The 18373-nt window shown below is 51.9% G+C and overlaps 2 protein-coding genes across 2 annotated transcripts in view; one reads left to right on the top strand and one right to left on the bottom strand.

Moving 5' to 3' along the window:
- CDAN1 (codanin 1) lies at positions 899-15044 on the top strand. The gene is given in 29 exon segments (XM_021097154.1): positions 899-1029; positions 1259-1570; positions 1572-1747; positions 1981-2184; positions 2363-2532; positions 2689-2802; positions 2885-2963; positions 3385-3505; positions 3689-3798; positions 4235-4324; positions 5004-5079; positions 5812-6017; positions 6316-6436; positions 6837-6983; positions 7094-7260; positions 8919-9006; positions 9258-9347; positions 9544-9598; positions 9815-9948; positions 10029-10132; positions 10387-10545; positions 10917-10980; positions 11172-11250; positions 11416-11564; positions 12693-12800; positions 12929-12992; positions 13162-13343; positions 13575-13682; positions 14260-15044. Coding segments are annotated over 29 exon segments (3693 nt in total). The 5' UTR covers positions 899-939; the 3' UTR covers positions 14386-15044.
- The window catches only part of STARD9 (StAR related lipid transfer domain containing 9), a 152577-nt gene continuing 150066 nt past the window's right edge, over positions 15863-18373 (bottom strand). The window contains 1 exon segment of the mRNA XM_021097164.1: positions 15863-18306. Coding sequence (XP_020952823.1) covers positions 18205-18306 — 102 coding nt within the window. The 3' untranslated portion in view covers positions 15863-18204.

An 18373-nucleotide genomic window follows, 5' to 3' on the forward strand; every position in this document is an offset into this window, starting at 1 on the left:
CCTGTGGGCCGATTTGCCTCACCTTTCCTGATTTGGATTGGCCTGCAGTGTTACTGCCATTTGTTTTTCTCTGCCTGGTTTCCCTTTCTCGATTTCTCGGTGAGGAGCACTATCCAAAGAGCTCCCTCTCCTGTTTTTCAGAATAAGAAATAAAGATACACCTCAAGCTCCCAGAAACTAATCATGTATGTGCCTATTAACTTCTCAACTGCAAAGTAGCTGAAATAAGTAACCTTGTGTAACGGGTGAGGAATACATAGTAGGCGATTATGTGTGCAGGACGGCCTGAAGCACTCTGAGGGTTGTGGGCTGAGGATCATAAAAAGCGCCCCTGCAAGAATTGAGTCTTAAAAGAGTCTTAAGTCATCCATCTTTTGATGGTGAATCCTGGAAAAACAGTGCCTGGGTACAGGATGGGACGGGATTGAAAACGCAGCCCTTGAGAAAGACAACGTCAAAATGAAGTTAACTTTTTCGTAACTTCTTCAGGGTGGTGATGGTTGAAAACTAGACAACGTAAACTCTTAAAAGAACGTGTTTATCGTAAATATAGGCATCTTCCTTCCCCGGAGACTTGTTCACCTTTACCGTCCTGCCGCTCTCCTGGGCCCTAGGTCTCCGCGGCTGCGTCCCGAGCGCCAGCAGGTCGCCCTCGGCCCAGGGCAGCCGGGACCCGGTCTCACCGACAGCGGCGCGCCGCACCTAGCAAACCACCGAGCCTCGGGCCGGTAACCGCAAGCCCAGCCGCGGCCTTGATCCAAGGCCCAAGCCGAGCCTCAGCATGGGGAAGCCCGGCCGCCGCCGGTCCCGGCCCCGCCCACGGCCCCGCCTCCTCCGCCCCGCGGCCCAACGGTCGCCCCTCGGCGCCGGCCCCGCCCCTCCCAGGCCGCCCGTGGCGCGCCGGCGCCTGCGCAATCGCCTCCGAGCGCCCGAACCGGGATGGCGGCCGTTTTGGAGTCGCTGCTGAGAGAGGAGCTGTCGGTCGCAGCCGCCGTGCGGTGGATCGCGCACAGCGCCCAGAGTTCGGAGGTAACAGTGCCGACACGCCCCCAGCCTGGCCCGAATCTGCTTCCCACGGAGACACCACTCCTCCGGTCCCCTTCTTCTGGGGTGCCTGGCTGTCAGCCCGAGCCGAGTGCTCTCCAACTAGGGGCCGATGCCCCGGCCGCCCGCCTGCCTCAGCGCGCCCTGCAGCCCGTACTGCTCGTGGCCGCGGGCTGGCAGCTGACCCTCTCGCTCACTGCCGCTTCTTCCTCAGGATGACCCCGGGGAGGCGGCCGCGCTGAGCTCACTTCGGCCACTACGGAAGGAATTCGTTCCATTCCTGCTGAACTTCCTGAGGGAGCAGAGCAGCCGCGTCCTCCCGCAGGGCCCCCCAACCCCCGCCAAGGCCCCTGGCTCCTCCGCAGCCTTGCCAGGGAGGCCGGGGGGCCCGCCGCGGGGGGGCCGCGGAGCGCGCAGCCAGCTCTTCCCTCCGACAGAGCCTTCGAGCGCTGCCGCAGCTGAGGCCCCTTCGGCCCGCCGTGGGGGCAGGAGGCGGGGCCCGGGGCCGGCCCGCGAGCGTGGAGGCCGGGCCCCGGGGCCTGGAGGAGGGAGTCAGCGGGGAGAGCTTACCCTGGGCCGGAGGCCGAAGGCCCAAGAGCTCCGGCAGCCCCAGCAGCCCTAGCCTCGCGCGCTCTGACCCGCCAAACCTCAGCAACCTGGAGGAGTTCCCTCCCGTAGGCTCGGTTCCTCCGGGCTCTGCAGGGTGAGAATCAGCCTTCATCGGGGAGATGGGTGGTAGCAAGGCTCCGCTAGGGCAGTCAGTAAATTAAGGCTAGGTACTCTATAGTAGAGCGTAGTATTGGCAAGAAGGTTGGAAGAGATAACTACCATAGCGAAGCGTGTTTTGCAATGAGGCCAAGTTGTGGTGGAGATTGTGGTGGAGGGGGAGATGCTTGAAAAAGAATTTGAGAAAAACTTGTGGCTACTCCTTAGCAGGACCAAGCCTTCACGCAGGATCAACCCAACTCCGGTGAGCGAAGAGCGGTCACTCTCCAAGCCCAAGACTTGCTTCACCTCACCCCCAATCAACTGTGTCCCCAGTTCCCAACCCTCAGTCCTGGACACTAGCCCTTGGGGCCATGGCCTCCCCTCAGGGTGCAGAAGTCTCCAAGAGGAGCGGGAGATGCTCAGGAAGGAGCGGTATGGCCTTGCCGCTCCCTGGGATGTCAGCTTCCACCATAGGGGATATGCAGGGTTTCTCCATGATTGATTTGACCCCTGGGAACCCTGGGCTGTGGATGTGTTTCTGAAGGAACCTGAGGGTGGCTGTGGAGGGGAAGCTAGGCTGACTGCTCCTGACATTTTACTTTCCCCATAGTTCTAAGCAGCTGCAGCAGTCATCTGCTCCTGCCTGTCCAACCCCAGAATCAGGGTGCCCTCACCCCATGCGGACAGGAAACCTCACAGCTGAACCTGCTGACCCTGCCAGAGTGTCTTACCGCCGGCGCCTGGAGCTAGTAGCCCTTGTCTACTCTTCATGCATTGCAGGTCAGTAAGAGCAAAGGGGATTGGAATGGAGATACTTGTAGAACTATAGGGTAAAAAGATTGATAAGGTATGTAGAGCCGAACCTTGCTGGGTTCTGAATGGTGTTCAGTGTCCTGGAGGTTTGTTTTTGTTTGTTTGTTTGTTTGTTTTATCCAGAGAACCTGGTACCAAACCTCTTCTTAGAGCTTTTCTTCGTCCTTCAACTTCTTACTGCCCGGAGAATGGTGGTTGCCAAGGATAGTGACCTTGAACCAAGTCCAGGACCCATAGGTCAGTGAACCAGCCTCTTTTTGAGAAATGGGGTCTGGAAATGGAATCATTTTTAACCAGCAGCTTGGCACTGTCCTTGTAGATTCCCTGGAAAGCCCGCTGTTCCAGAGTGTCCATGATTGTGTCTTCTTTGCTGTGCAGGTTTTGGAGCATCAGTTTCAGTGAGTTTCTCCACTTGAGGCATTTGAGCCTTATTCCCATTGTCTACTTGGTTCTCTGGCTACTTGGATACATGCTTGCGCTTGACACAGATGCAGTGACCCTGGACCTTTTCCTAAATGTAACCTTGAATTTTATGTCAAGGCTATGAATTTAGCTCTTGAGAGAATCAAACTGCCCCCAGTGGTCTTGGTAGCTGACCTTTGGGTTTATGTCTAATGTTTCTGCCCTGCTCTCTTGTTCCTTGCTCCCTAAGATCTCATTTCCTTCCCCTTTGCCTTCATCATCTTTAATCCTTGGCCCATGATTTTTCCTTATGTACCTGCTCCATGGTCCAGGTAATGCGCTGTGTAGTGTGCAGGTGTCCTCTTTCCTGTTTGCAGTCTGTCTCATTCCCAGTCATTTGTGCTCTTGTCCCTATAGCATTCTTTCCCACCTGGACAAAGGGACCCTGAAGCTGTTGGCTGAGAATGAGCGGCTATTATGCTTCTCACCAGTTCTGCAAGGCCGCCTCCGAGCTGCCTATGAGGGCAGCGTTGCCAAGGTAGTGACCCCATCTTAGACATCTACTAGCCCGGACCTGACCTCTCCCAGACTCAATCCAGGAACCCCAGTTCACACCACTCTAGTGTCATATGGGCTAAAACTGGGCTGGAATATGGGAATGAACTTTTCTACACATGAACCCTGCCGGTTCAGTCCCTAATGCCACTGCCATATTTTTTAGGTCTCTCTGGCGATGCCTCCGTCTGCTCAAGCTGTCTCCTTTCAGCCAGAAACTGACAATCGTGCCAACTTTTCCAGTGACCGAGCCTTTCATACTTTTAAAAAACAGAGGTGATAAGAGAAGGGAACTTTGGGAGAGGGGTGACGCAGCATTTTCATAAAAACTAGGAGTTTGGCATGAACAGGTGGTAGGTTAGCACCAGCAGACCATTCCTAGCAAATATCATAAGGGCTGCTTAGCTTCATTCTGTTTCATGCCCATCCATGGACTTGAACCTCTGACCTTAGCAGCCTTCTCACAGGTTTGTGACTCTAGTCACAGGGTTCTCAGGCCAGATTGCCAGATCAGCTTTAACTGCCCTCAGAAGCGTGTGAAGCGTGTGGTGTCCTGCTTCCCAGATGGTAGTGTTATGTAGAGCACTTTGGAGAGGAAAGGAATGGGGTTGTGGGGTAGTCCTGGCCTCAGTTCTGAGCTATGGAAGGCATTCCTGAGAATGAGTCAGGTCAGCTGTGCCTCCGTTGATAGGCATTCCTGTGTGTCTGTCAGGGATGTATTTTATGAGGTGCTTCGAGAGTGGGAAGACCGCCACGAGGAGCCCGGCTGGGATTTTGAGAAGGGCTTGGGCAGCAGGATCAGGTAGGTGCTCAGACACTAGTCACCTTGTCTTCCTTGCTTCCAACACTGAGCAGTGTAGCAGTGCTTTGGTAGCTGATTAGAGGAAGGCTTTGCCCCACTCCTTCTAGCTCCCAGCTGTTAGCTTCTGTCCTCCTTCATCTCTCCAGTTACTGCCACCTCTGCCTCTACTCAGAAGGGATTTGTCTCTCCAGCTCCTTCCACTCAGAAATGATTTGCACATGCTCTGTGATTTCGAGTGCTTGGAACGCTCTTATTCCAGGTTGCTTGAGTTTTGGCCCAAGTCACTGGTTAGACCCTTTCTGACCTGTTTTCTCCATCATTTGGTTTGACAACACGGATCACTTTGCATACCTAGGTAACTAGAATGCAGAAAGAATATCCTCTTGTCCAGTGATCCACCATCCATGTTGGTCATAAAACTCACAGGCACTCGGTGTAACGGAAGATGAGAGGGGTGGTATTATTCCTTGTTGGGTTAAATGTATCTCTAGCCTTGAAGGATCTCCGTGCTGAGGAAAGTGTCCCATGCCTTTTCCCACGTCCTTGTGCCAGCTCTGGCAGAGGTCTGCTCAAGTCCCTGGTAAAGGGCTGAAAGGCCCAAGGATTGGCTTGTTCTCTCAGATCTTTTTCCTCTGCTCCTCCTTCCCTCACAACTCCATCCGTGTCTCTCATTCCTCAGAGCCATGATGAGTCAACTCTCTGCAGCCTGCAGCCACAGCCATTTTGTTCGACTTTTCCAAAAACAACTTCTCCAGGTAATAGCCCAGAAGGAGATTCATCTGCAGCGGACAGTGTATATTATAGGCAGCCAGGATATGGCTGGCACTTTGGGACTGGTCAGGCAGGTGGGTGGGAAGGCCCTTGGCTGGAGGTTGAATAAGAGTTCTGCTCTCTGGGTGGTGGTTGATGTTGGGGCAGCCTGAGAGGAGCCAGAGCATGCTCTCACATGCCTGCACCCCCTGCTTCCCTGGCTTTCCTTCAGCCTCTCACGACTTCCTTGCCCTTGTCCTTTCTTGTGACAGAAAGAGCACAGGCCTAGGACTCAGACAGGTCCAGTTTCAAATCCTAGCTTTTGTGACCCTAGGCAAATGTTGAATCTTGAAGTTTCAATTTCTTCACCTGTAAAAACAAGAATATAGGTATTCCGGTTGTGGCTTAGTGAAACAAACCCAAATAGTTTCCATGAGGACACAGGTTTGATCCTTGGCCTCGCTCAATGGGTGAAGGATCTGGCATTGCCTTGAACTGTGGTGTAGGCTGGCAGCCATGGCTCTGATTCACCCCCTAGCCTGAGAACTTCCATATGCCATGAGTGCAGCCCTAAAAAGACCAAAAAAAAAAAAAAAAGAGTATAATCCAGACCTCAAAAAAATGTATTTATGACACATGATACATGGTTGGCTTCATTGCTTCCTCCTCATTTTGTTCAGTTCTTCCCAGAAAAACTTAACTGGTTTTCGGTTTCTCTCCTCTTCCCCCTGCCCTAGATGTGTCAGAGTCCTGGTGGTGCTGGGGGCACCGTCTTGGGTGAGACTCCGGATGTGTTAAATATGCTTGGAGCTGACAAGCTAGGGCGGCTGAGGCGCCTACAGGAACGGCTTGTGGCCCCTCAGAGCAGCGGGGGTCCCTGCCCACCCCCCACTTTCCCAGGCTGTCAGGGCTTCTTCAGAGACTTCATCTTAAGTGCCAGCAGGTAAAGGTCCCCTGTTACGCAAAGAATGAGGGCACATGCCAGGAAAGGTTTATGTTCGAAGAAGTTTTCTCTCCTTGGCCTGGAGCAGAACATGGTGGGGCTGGGTGATCGGGGCTCCTTCTAACCCACACCTCCTGCCTCCATGTCCCTTCTCATTCTTTAGCCCACATGGGTAACCTCATTGCTCCTTGGCCTCCCTTGTCCACCTTGCTGAGCCTTTCTGTGTGTAGCACCTCTTCTCTATTCTGGTCCTTCCTACATCTCTTCTGGTGCCTTTTCTCCCCTCTCCCCTTCATAGCTTCCAGTTTAACCAGCATCTCATGGATAGTCTTAGTTTGAAGATCCGGGAGCTCAACAGCCTTGCCCTGCCTCAGCCTGAGCCTAGTGATGAAGACGGAGAGTCAGACGTGGACTGGCAGGTTAGAAAGCAGAACAAGAGGAGTTCCCCTTGTGGCTCAGTGGGTTACAAACCCAACTAGTATCCATGAGAACACGAGTTCGATCCGTGGCGTTGCTCTCTGGGTTAAGGATCCAATGTTGCTGTGAGCTGTAGTGTAGGTCACAGATGCAGCTTGGATCCCTCGTCGCTGTGGCTGTGGTGTAGGCCAGCAGCTGCAGCTCCAATTTGACCTCTAGCCTGGGAACTTCCATATGCCACAAGTGCCGCCCTAAAAAAAGAAAGAAAGAAACCGGAACATAGGAGATGATGGGGTTCTGACCTAGTGGAGAAAGGGTATTTTCAAGAAGAAATCTGTAACAGATTTGATTTTGTTCTAGAAGCTTTATGCTTAGGACTTTTTACTTCTTGATGCCCTGTAGGGTGAACGGAGGCAATTTGCTGTGGTGCTGCTCAGCCTGAGGCTTCTGGCTAAATTTCTTGGCTTTGTGGCTTTTCTGCCATACCGGGGGCCCGAACCACCCCCGACCCGTGAGCTCCAGGACTCCATTCTGGCCCTGAGGAGCCAGGTGAATGGGGGCTCTGGTAAGGAGGGAGCTGGGAGGAGACGCAAGGCACTGGCATTAGAAGGGTCTCCCCAGCCCCCCAGAATGCCTGCTGACTGACACTGGCCCTGCAGGTGCCCCCAGCCCTAGATGTGCGGGCTCTGCTGCAACAGGGGCTACGGGCCCGCCGAGCAGTGCTCACGGTGCCCTGGCTGGTGGAGTTCCTTTCCCTCGCAGACCACATTGTCCCCATGCTGGACTATTACCGCAGCATCTTCACCCTCCTGCTGCACCTGCATCGGTGAGTAGAGAGAGGGCACAGCTTGAGCAAAGGGTACCGGGGCAATGTTGCTGAGGCTGCCATTTATGAAGAGGGTCCAGCAGCCTTTGTTTCCTGTGTGCACAGCCAGAACTGACCCTTAGGGAAGAGGCCAGGCCACAAGGAAAGACAGTGAGCGGTTAATTGCACTTTGACTGCTCCCCCACCACTTTTTAAAAATTTTATTGGAGTACAGTTGACTTAGAATGTTGTGTTAGCTTCAGGTGTACAGCACAGTGAATCAGTGATACATATATCCATTCTTTTTCAGATTCTTTTCCCATATAGGCTAACACAGAGTATTGAGTAGATTTCCCTGTGCCATACAGTAGGTCCTTGTTACTTATTGATTTTGCTTATAGTAGTGTGTCTATATCCCAGCTTCCCAATTTATCCCTCTTCTCAGTGTTGCCCTTTTGGTAACCAAAATCTTTGAGTTTTTCTGTTTTGTGAATAAGTTCTTTTATATAATATTTTATTAGATTCCACATATTAGTGAACTCCTAATGATACTTGTCTTTCTCTGACTTACTTCACTTAGTAGGATAATCTCTAGATCCATCCATATTGTTACAGATGGTATTATTTTCTTCCTTTTTAGGGCCCAGTAAAAAGCCATTGTATGTATGTACCACATCTTGATCCAGTCCTTTGTTGATGGACATTTAGGTTGCTTCCATGTCTTGGGTATTGTAAATGGTGCTACAATGAACACTGAGGTGCATGTATCTTTTTGAATTATGGTTTCCTGGTTCCCTTCAGATATATGCCCAGGATTGGGATGGCTGGGTCATATTCATATTGTAGTTCTGTTTTTTTGTTTTTTTTACTTTTTAGGGCCGCACCTGTGGCGTATGGAGGTTCCCAGGCCAGGAGTCAAATCTGGGCTGTAGCTGCTGGCCCACACCACAGCCACAGCAACACGGGATCTAAGCCATGTCTGATCCTCAACCTGCTGAGTGAGGCCAGGGATCTAACCTGCGTCCTCATGGATACTGGTCAGGTTCATTTCCACTAAGCCACGATGGGAACTCCTATATTTTGTTTTTTAAGGAACCTCCGTGATGGTTGCACCAATTTACATTCCCACCCACAGTTTAGAAGGGTTCCCTTTTCTCCACACCCTCTCCAGCATTTATTGTTTCCAGGCTTTTTTGATGATAGCCATTTGAGGGTTGTGAGGTGATCCCTCATTGTAGTTTTGATCTGCATTTCTCAAATAATTAGAATGTCGAGCGTCTTTTCATGTGCTTTTGGGTCATCTGTCTGTCTTTGGAGAAATGTCTATTTAGATCTTCTGACCATCTTTAGGATTGGGTGGTTTGGTTTTTTTGATATAAAGCTGTATGAGATTTTCATGTATTTTGGAGATTAATCCCTTGTTTGTTATTTCATTTGCAACGATTTCCTCCCATTCTGTGGGTTGTCTTTTCATTTTTTTTAAATTACTTCCTTTGCTCCTATTGGCCCAGCTAAGAGGAATACAGATCTGAGAGGGGCCGTAAGACCTGGTTGCCTGCATGACAGCAGTCCCTTCTATGTCTACTGTTGAGAATTATCTCCTCATTGATAGCTTTCTTTTATGCCATTCCATTTCTTTCTTTGCACAGACTCCGTTCACACCCTCATTTACCTTTTAGGAGCTTGGTCTTGTCAAAAGAAAGTGAAGGGGAGATGTGTTTTCTGAACAAGCTGTTGCTGCTGGCTGTCCTGGGCTGGCTTTTCCAGGTTGGTGGAGTGAGGGTCCAGATTGGGGAAGGGGGTAACTACTGTGGCTGGAGATGGAGAGAGGGAGGGTGTCTGAGTCTGAACCAGGGCAGAGCCAGAAGGTGAAGGTCCAGAGGAAGACCAGGGTTTGCCATAGTTTGAGAGGAAGGTTGCTTTGAACCTGGTGTCTAAACCCTGAAACTACAAGGTAGAAGGTGTGATGAATCTCTAAAGTGCTAACTGGAGTTTGCACTGCCCTGATCTCTTGTCAGATTCCCACAGTCCCTGAGGACCTGTTCTTTCTGGGAGATGGTCAGTTGGATGCCTTTGAGGTGAACACAGTAGTTTCAGAGCATGGCTTGGTAAGTGTGGGCATCCAGCCAGAACCACGGGAACCACAAGAGTCAAGGAGGCAGGCTGCCTGGCGTGGCCCAGCTGGAGACAAGCCAGAGTAGAGGCTAAAGTCTTATGTGATGCTCTCACCTGAGTGCCCCATTTCTGGCATGCTGGGGGGATAGGAAGCCTGCCTCCCCATCCCTGGCATGTTCTCTCCCCCAGGACAGCATGCCTGTCGTGGACCAGCACCTGCTCTACACCTGCTGCCCCTATATTGGTGAGGATACAGTCTCCCCGCCGAGGATCCCAGTCCTTGGCCTGTCCCTTCGTGAGTCCCCAAGAGGCACCCTGGGGGCCCAGCACCCTAATACATTGTTTGGTTCCTAGGCGCTCCCTGCTGCCTCATTCTCTCTACTCCACAAATGCTTAAAGTCAGGATACTTGGGAGGGTGGGATGGTTCTGGAACTAAGTGCTTGGGCTTCCCTGATGCAGGAGAGCTCCGCAAACTGCTGGCTTCATGGGTATCAGGCAGCAGTGGGCGGAGTGGGGGCTTCGTGAGGAAAATCACCCCCACCACCACCACTGGGCTGGGGGCCCAGCCTCCCCGGACCACCCAGGGGCTGCAGGTAAGGGGCAGGGTGAGGCGGGCGTCACCCAGGGGAAAGGGAAAGGGAGCACTCCACACAGTGCTCTGTCCTCCCCGCAGGCACAGCTGGCCCAAGCCTTCTTCCACAACCAGCCGCCATCCCTGCGCAGGACTGTGGAGTTTGTGGCAGAGAGAATTGGCTCTAACTGTGTCAAGCATATCAAGTGAGCCTGGGTTGAGGGTTCCAGTCTCATTTCCTTACCATTTTTCCCTTTTTAACACCTTGTTGCCAGACTGAGGAGAGTCAGCCTGAGGGTGTGGGGGAGCGGGTGATAGAGGACATCGGCCAGGCGGCAGGAGGGCCGCTAAAATTGCTAATGTTCTTAGAAGTTAGTTCTGACTAGGCTTCCTTGAATTTGCAGCTCCTTTCCTGTTCAGCTTTTCCAACAACCTCCAAACTTTGCTGTTCCTGCTGTAGGGCCACACTGGTAGCAGATCTGGTGCGCCAGGCAGAGTCGCTTCTTCAGGAGCAGCTGGTGACGCAGGGACGAGAAGGGGGAGACCCAGCCCAGCTGTTGGAGATCTTGTGTTCCCAGCTGTGCCCCCACGGGGCCCAGGCATTGACCCTGGGGCGGGAGTAAGGCGCCAGTCTGTTTGGACCTTCATCGCCACTCCCCTCTTCGCTTTTACTCTCCTGTCCCTTTGCCCTCATTATACTCCTCCTTTATTTCATGTCTTCTCCCCACCCTGCTTTTTTCATTCTTTTTTTGCCCGCTCTGTAGGCTCTTACCTTGGGTTTGGGAGGTTTTAGGACCCGAAGTCCAGAGTGGTATTGGAAGAGCCTGTGGTTGGGTATCCATTCCCCCAGCATCCGGGGTGGGGTAGGAGGGCTGAGTGCCTCCCCTGAGGCAGAGCCCTCCTGGCAGGGGTGGTTGGTGCACTCAGGACATCTCCTTCTCTGAGCCAGGCAGACATATCTAGACATCAGCAACCTTTGTCTCTTTTTAGGTTCTGCCAAAAGAAGAGCCCAGGTGCCGTGCAGGCATTGCTCCCTGAGGAGACCCCGGCAGCCGTACGTAGGAAGGAGTCCTGTGTGTGTGTGTGTGTGTGTGTGTGTGTGTGTGTGTGTGAGAGAGAGAGAGAGAGCGCGCGCGGGCGAGAGAGAGCTTGTGAGGCTTCTGGGGCAGGTGGGTCAGTCCTGGGCTTGGACACTCATCGTTGTCCCTGACCAGCCCCTGACTCTGCAGTCCTCCTGTGTCACAGGTTCTGAGCAGTGCAGAGAATATTGCCGTGGGGCTTGCAACAGAGAAAGCCTGTGCTTGGCTGTCAGCCAACATCACAGGTAAGGGCCAGGCAAGTTTTTCAGGAGTGGGTTGACAGGAAGGCGGAGGCCACCAGGGGAGACAAGACTCAGAGCCAGTTGGACATGGGGAAGGCATAGGTTTGCATGGTGGGCTATTCAGAGCTGTTTCGGTGATGTCTCTTCTGTCCTCCCTCTGACTTGCAGCACTGATCAGGAGGGAGGTGAAGGCAGCTGTGAGTCGCACACTTCGAGCCCAGGGTCCTGAGTCGGCCACCCGGGGGGAGCGGAGGGGCTGCTCCCGTGCCTGTGAGCACCATGCTCCCCTCCCCTCCCACCTCATCTCCGAGATAAAAGTACACAGCTCCCTACTCCCTTTGGCTCCCCTCCCTCTCCTTGCTCTTTTCCTGGCCTCCTTCCTTTCTCCCTCAGCTCCAGTATTTGTGTGGCAGTTTTCTGTGTTATTCAGCTAGTTCCCATTTTATTCATGACTGAGTGGAATTAGGTAGGGCAGAACAGAATTGAATGGTTTTAGTAATTGTTCTCTGAGTTTTGTATTTGAATCACCCAAAAGGGTGAAAAGGAAAAATGGCAGAGCTGAGTGATGGGGCAGAGTCCGAAACTAGTTCTCTCTGGCCCAGGTCAGGGGTAGTAGTGTCAGAAAATAAAAGATTGGGAGTTCCCGCCATGGCTCAGTGGTTAACAAATCCGACTAGGAACCATGAGGTTGGGGGTTTGATCCCTGGCCTCGCTCAGTGAGTTAAGGATCTGGCGTTGCCGTGAGCTGTGGTGTAGGTTGCAGACGCAGCTCGGATCCCGTGTTGCTGTGGCTCTGGCGTAGGCCGGTGGCTACAGCTCCGATTGGACCTCTAGCCTGGGAACCTCCATATGCTGCGGGAGCGGCCCAAGAAATGACAAAAAGACAAAAAAAAAAAAGGAAAATAAAAGATTGGACTAGGGACTAAGAAGGTACAGCTAAAATTTAGAGTCTGTAAGAGGGAGAAGAAAACTCTCCCTAGCCGTTACTGGTTTTGTATATACAGAGGATTTCTGTACTGAAACCTCAGCTCTCCTGAGAAGATGAACAGAATACCATAAAGGACAGCAAATATCATATGTACAAAGTAGGACAGTTCCCCTAAATGCTTTCGGCGTAAGATGCCCTCTGGGAATTAGCTGTGTACGTCTTTGTCCCAAGACGAATAACACCTCCCGAGTTCTCTGGCAGTATGTCGTCCCTCGGCTTACCTGCTCCATCTCGTTCCTCTGTTGTCCACTTGGTTGCTTCTCCCAGCTGTGCTGTCCTGCCCGAGCCCCAAGTCTAAAGGCACCTTGGCCCAGTCACTCAACCCCAGGGCCCGGTCTTCCTTTTCCTTCCGCCTCTTTCCACTGGCTGATCCCTACCCCAAGGCACATTCTCTGTGGCCTCCTAGGCCATAGCCTGGCCTGAAGCCTTACTCTGCTCCCACCCCTACTTTCTCCAGGATGTGCTCTCTCTGGCCGTGGGGCCCCGGGACCCTGAGGAGGGAGTTTCCCCAGAGCATCTGGAGCGGCTCCTAGGCCAGCTGGGCGAGACGCTGCAGTGCCGCCAGGTGAGACGTGGCAGGATGCTCTTCCTGTAGACCCTTGTCCAGTGCCTATAACCAGAGCCGCATTGGCTCTGGGCCGCTGCTCTAAGGATAGCGCTAATGTCCAGGGTCTCCCTGCTTTTCCCCCACAGTTCCTGTGCCCACCTGCTGAGCAGCATCTGGCAAAGTGCTCTGTGGAGTTAGCGTCCCTCCTTGGTATGGCTCCTTTTTATCACATCACTCTGTTGCCAGATCCCCCAGTTCTCAGGGTTGGGTACGGGCAAGATTAGAAAATGGAGCTTTCTTCTGCTCTTCTTCCTCTCACGGGCTGACCACATAACCCTGTCTCCATTACTTAAAGCTTGGTTTTCCTCTCTTCCTGTAGTTGCAGATCAAATTCCTGTCCTGGGCCCCCCGGCACAACACCGGCTAGAGAGAGGGCAGGCTCGAAGGCTCCTGCTCATGCTGCTTTCCCTGTGGAAGGATGACTTCCAGGTGCCAGTTCCGCTGCAGCTGCTGCTGAGCCCAAGAAATGTGGGCCTTCTGGCAGACACTCGGCCGAGGGAGGTGAGCCAGAGAAGTGGTCGGCTGGGAGCAGGGAGGCTTCAGTCATGTTTTATACCCACCACCCTCACCTCAAATGCAATCAGCTGGTTTGGGGGCTGTGTTTATTTTCTCCTCCATGCTCAGACTTTATCTTGTCTCTACCTCCTCCCGCCCCAAAGCTCTGTCCTGCCTGTCAGGGTCACTGTGCAGTCCTCCCGGACGCCCTAACCCCCTCCTCTCTGTGTGTTGCAGTGGGACCTGCTGCTGTTCTTGCTCCGGGAGCTGGTGGAGAAGGGTCTCATGGGACGGATGGAGATAGAGGCCTGCCTGGGCGGCCTCCATGAGGCCCAGTGGCCGGGGGTAAGGACTCCTCGTCTCCTCCTACCTGGAGAGAGAACAGGTGTCATTCTTAGGGAGCTTCCTACTGCTCAGTGGACTGTCAGGTGTCTTGAGGCCCACCCTGAAACAGAGTGGCTGCTGTGGGGGGCCTCCTGCACATTTAAGTGGCTATTGCATGAAGGACTGTGTCCATGGAGGAGGGCAAGGCAGGGAGTTAGAAAGCAACATGGCCTAGGGAGGGTGCGTTTTTTAAATCAGAATAAGCTGGATTTTAATTTCAGCTCATCCTTAATATTATTGTGATTCGGGGCAAGGTAATTCATCCATAACATGGGAATAACTTACACCTTCTAGGGTTTTTCATGAAGAGAGAACGTGCATATGAAGTACTCACCAGGTGATTCTGAGTCTGAGCCTCCGATGCATTCACTCTCCCTGCCAGAACTTGAATGTCCTAGAGTGCTAATGGGACAAGGTCTCAAGTCCATTTCACTGTAGGAGGCAGTTGGGAAAAAATAAAATAGCTAGAGATATTTGGGATTGATTTTTAGTAGAAAGGGTGAAGTATCCTTTTCTGTCATCTTTGTGCTTTTTCCAGGATTTTGTTGAAGAATTAGCAACACTCTTCAACCTGTTTCCAGCTGAGCCTCAAGTGCCAGAGCCCCAGCTGAGAGCTTGTGAGTTGGTGCAGCCAAACCGGGGGACTCTGCTGGCCCAGAGCTAGGGCTGGGAAGTAGCCCTACCTTGGGCATCTCACCAGAGCGCTGGAACCCAGCCTGACTGTGCCTCAAGACAAGGCCCCAGAGCCACTCCAAGTGCCCACTGTGACCCTTGCTGGTGTGGGAGTAGCTAAGTCTGTTGTCAGGCTTCCTGTTTCCACGTGAAGGGAGAGGGTGGCTGCCTGGCATCCCGCTGACTGCAGGCTTGCCATCCCAAGTCCCAGAGGAAGGAGGGGTCACCTGATTCAGGATTATAGTGGAAAAGCCTAGAGACTCCAGCCCTGGAGCAGAAGAGTTGGCATTTACAACTTGGATACTAAATGAAATGATGTGGGGAGGCTCCTGTGAGCACCACTTGCTGCTATCCTAGCACCTCTTAGAGCTCTGTGATTTGGGAAATCATGACAGAGGCAAGTGACTTGAATGATTAAGTTCAAACATGAATCTTGGGAGTCGGAGTCTGTTTTACCACCAGGAGCTGGACTGCCATCTCCTTAAAAATGTACAACAGATAAGGTGGGGCTCGCCTGGCGGAAACCCACCTTTTACCCTGCACGCCGCCTGCCTTCAGCCCCGTGCAGGTAGTCACTCTTGACTCTAGCTCCATCCAGGGGCCAAGCACAGGCAGAACATTAGTGCTTTTTAAAATAAACTGTTTTCTGTACCAAGGGCTTCATGTCTAGTTATTTTCACCTTACTCTTCCCTGAGGAAGGTGGCGAAGTGGCAGGTGGATGTTGACAAGGTCGAGCTGGCCCACTTAGCAGTGCCTAGGTGTTCCATCATGTGAGCCTGGAGCCCTGGTTACCTCGCTGCCAGCAGTCTTGATTTCTGTGCTACTTCCTGTGAAGGTTTAGGATAATGTGCACAACTCCTACTTACCGGATGCCTTACCAGCTTACCAGCTCTCATGAGTCTTATTTTCTTTGGGGCTGAGGTGTTTAATTTTTCTACATGTCAATAAACCATGCACTTATTTTGACTAAGAAAGCACTAGCTTGATAATGTGCATTCACTCCTGTAAAATTAATGGTCTTTCTACTTTGGCAGTGTGTAAGAGGTTCAGGCTTTGTCACGGGAGGGACAAGGGTACTCAGTGAATCTTCCTAAAGTGCACACCCTGCACAATCTGTGTGTGTGTGTGTGTGTGTGTGTGTGTGTGTATTATGGGGAAAATTCCCAGCTATCAAAGAGATCTTCAACCCAAGGAAGGGGAGGTTAGATGCTCGGGGCCTAGAGAGGTCTGCTGTGACTTTGGTAAAGCTCTTAACTCACAATAGGTCCAGTCAGCACAGAAAGTTAAAAATGGGGGTGTGTCACACAACTTTGTAGTCATGCTTCTGCCCAGTCAGGCTGCAACTTCCCCGTCCCCTCAGCTTGTCCATCACTCCTTAAGTTTTTGCATCTGAACCTTTTTTCTTCATCTTCATTTTCAAAGGCCTTTATCTGAAAGTTCTAAATGCCTGGGAGCCAAAACAGTTTTAAGAAATGCTTTTATCTTTCTGCACCCATCAGGCTGAACAAAAGCACTGTCCCAGGAAGCTGAGCCCTGCAGGAAGCAGCAGCTACTTCACAGACACCCAGCCTCACAGGAGGTGGGACCAGCAGCGCAGGCCTGTTGCAGGAAGCAATGCTGGCTTGTGTGAACCTTAAAGGCCTACTTCAGGCAAGCAGTGAGATACCTTAGGAATTACAGAGACAGGCAGCTAATGAAGTAGTGAACTCATCAGTTTTTAGGTTCCTTTCCACATACCTGCTACTAGTTGTCTAAAACAGTGGTTTTCAAAGGGTGGTCCCCAGACCAGCAACCTCAGGATCGCCTGGGACTTCCTAGAAATACAAACGTAGGGGCCAGCCTGGGGTGTAACAAGTCCCTCAGGTGATTCTGGTGCACAATAAAGTCTGAGGAAACAACCTGACTTTGGAGCTCCCGACTAGTATCCATGAGGACTCAGGTTCCATCCCTGGCCTCGCTCGGTGGGTTAAGGATCCGGTGTTGCCATGAGCTGTGGCGTAGGACACAGACGTGGCTCAGATCTGGCGTGGTTGTGGTGTAGGCCTGCAGCTACAGCTCCCATTTGACTCCTAGCCTGGGAACCTCCATATGCTGCAGCTACATGTTCAGATTCCTACTGCAGGCTCTGCCTCAGAAGCCCCAGAGGTGCATAACTGTTATAGACCTTCCTTCCAGGGGACTGTGGTCACCACTGAGTGTGGCAGTGACTCTTCTGTCTCATGTTCATATTTGGGCTACAGCTGGCCATGGCTGGGCAACTAATCTGGTTGCTATTTATGTTCAAAGCAGTACTGAGCTCATAGGAAACACTTGGTACATATGTGTAAACTCTTAGAGCTTGAAACTGGGCCCTGAGCAGTTATTGCCATCATAATCTCCAGGCTGAATTCTGAGCTCAAATGACACACTTAGGCTCTCCCAGGGCAGTCTTCACTTGAATAAAAGTACACAAGTGTTCTGACCTTTTCTATCAATGGTCTTAGGAAGAGATTTATATGAAAAGAGATAGGAGTACATAAATAGGGTGTTAAATATATCAAGTGGTACCAAAAAAAATTAACCAGAAAAATAAGTTTAAAAGCAATTAAAAAAAAAAACCTTTAGTAATATATAAATAACTTAATATGAGGTAAGAAAAAAAAATCCTGCAAACACTTAGAAAAATAAATCTCTGCTGTACTATTCAGAAATTTACCATCCCACCACATCTCAATCCCATATGGTCACACTCCTCCACCAAAGATTCCAGGCACAGGAACTGAAGCTGAGAAGCTCTCCCGTCCCCACATTCCCAGGTAACCACACAGAATATTCAAAGCTCAAGATCAGCCAGGCCAAGGTACAAGAAAACGACCCATTCTCCATCCCATCCTAGAAGTGGCTACAGCAGTCTGTGGAACAAGAGACAACCAAAGCCTGGGACCAAGGCTCTGAGGGAGGTAAGGAATGAAACTGAGAGGTTCCTCTTAACAAATTACTTACCTCTTCTAGGAGGTACATGAGCTTCCCACCTGCCTTCACAGGACAATTTTTATCTCTCAGAGGAGAGGTGTCCTTCCATCCCCAGCCCTCCTCAAAGAGCTAGGCCCCCACCCTGACCCCACATCTATCCGACCAGCTTTTACAGTGGCCTTCCCACCCTCCTGAGCTCTGGAGTGATGGCTCCATGACAGAGCATGGCTCAGGACTCCCGACTCAGACAAAGATCCAGACAACCGTCCCCTCCTGCAAGGGAAAGGTAGAGGGGGCAAAGCAAAATCAATTATAAAGCATTTGGTAAAAATTCAAGGAGGACAAACATTCTAAATCAGTGTTCTGGTTTGTGCAGCTGTTTTTTAGAACTGTTTTCCTGTTTTGCTATTTCCTAACACTCCATCCCACAGTGGAGCTGAACGCTGAAGGCAGATGCTGAGCAGGGTCTCGCCAGTGGCCACTCACTTCCCTACCAACCCGAGGGCTGCACCAAACTAAGGCAGCACCGAGGCAGAGCACTGCAGTCCCCCAGCTCTCCTGGCTGGGCCCGGTCCTGATCCTCGCGTGGCCTGTCTGCCACAGGGTCCCAGAGACGGGAAAGAAAGGTGAGAAATCCGAAAAGGTGAGTTGAGCTTCATTCACTCTGGACGGCCACGGCCAGGAGCTCAGGCCCCTCATACTGCAGAGGTGCCAGAGTGACGGGGTTTCAATGGCAGCTCGGGGCTGAGTGCTGTCTGCCACAGCGGGTAGTCTCAGCTCCTGCCTCAGGACACAGAGTCCTGAGAGCTGCCGCAGTGTCCCGGGGGCGTCCTGGAGCACCATCTTGACAGTGAGATGCTAACTACCAAGGAAGGAAGCCAGTCTGGCTATAACCAGTGGCTGCTGTTTGATGAAGGCACTTAGGACCTGAGGGGGAAATCCTGGAGCACCAAGTTCTACCTGAAATAAAGCAAAGAGGGAAGAGTTAAAGGGGCAAACAGACCTGAGAATGCACCCCAGGGCATGC

The sequence above is a fragment of the Sus scrofa genome, chromosome 1, assembly GCF_000003025.6.
Source record: "Sus scrofa isolate TJ Tabasco breed Duroc chromosome 1, Sscrofa11.1, whole genome shotgun sequence".
Taxonomy (NCBI): Eukaryota; Metazoa; Chordata; class Mammalia; order Artiodactyla; family Suidae; genus Sus; species Sus scrofa.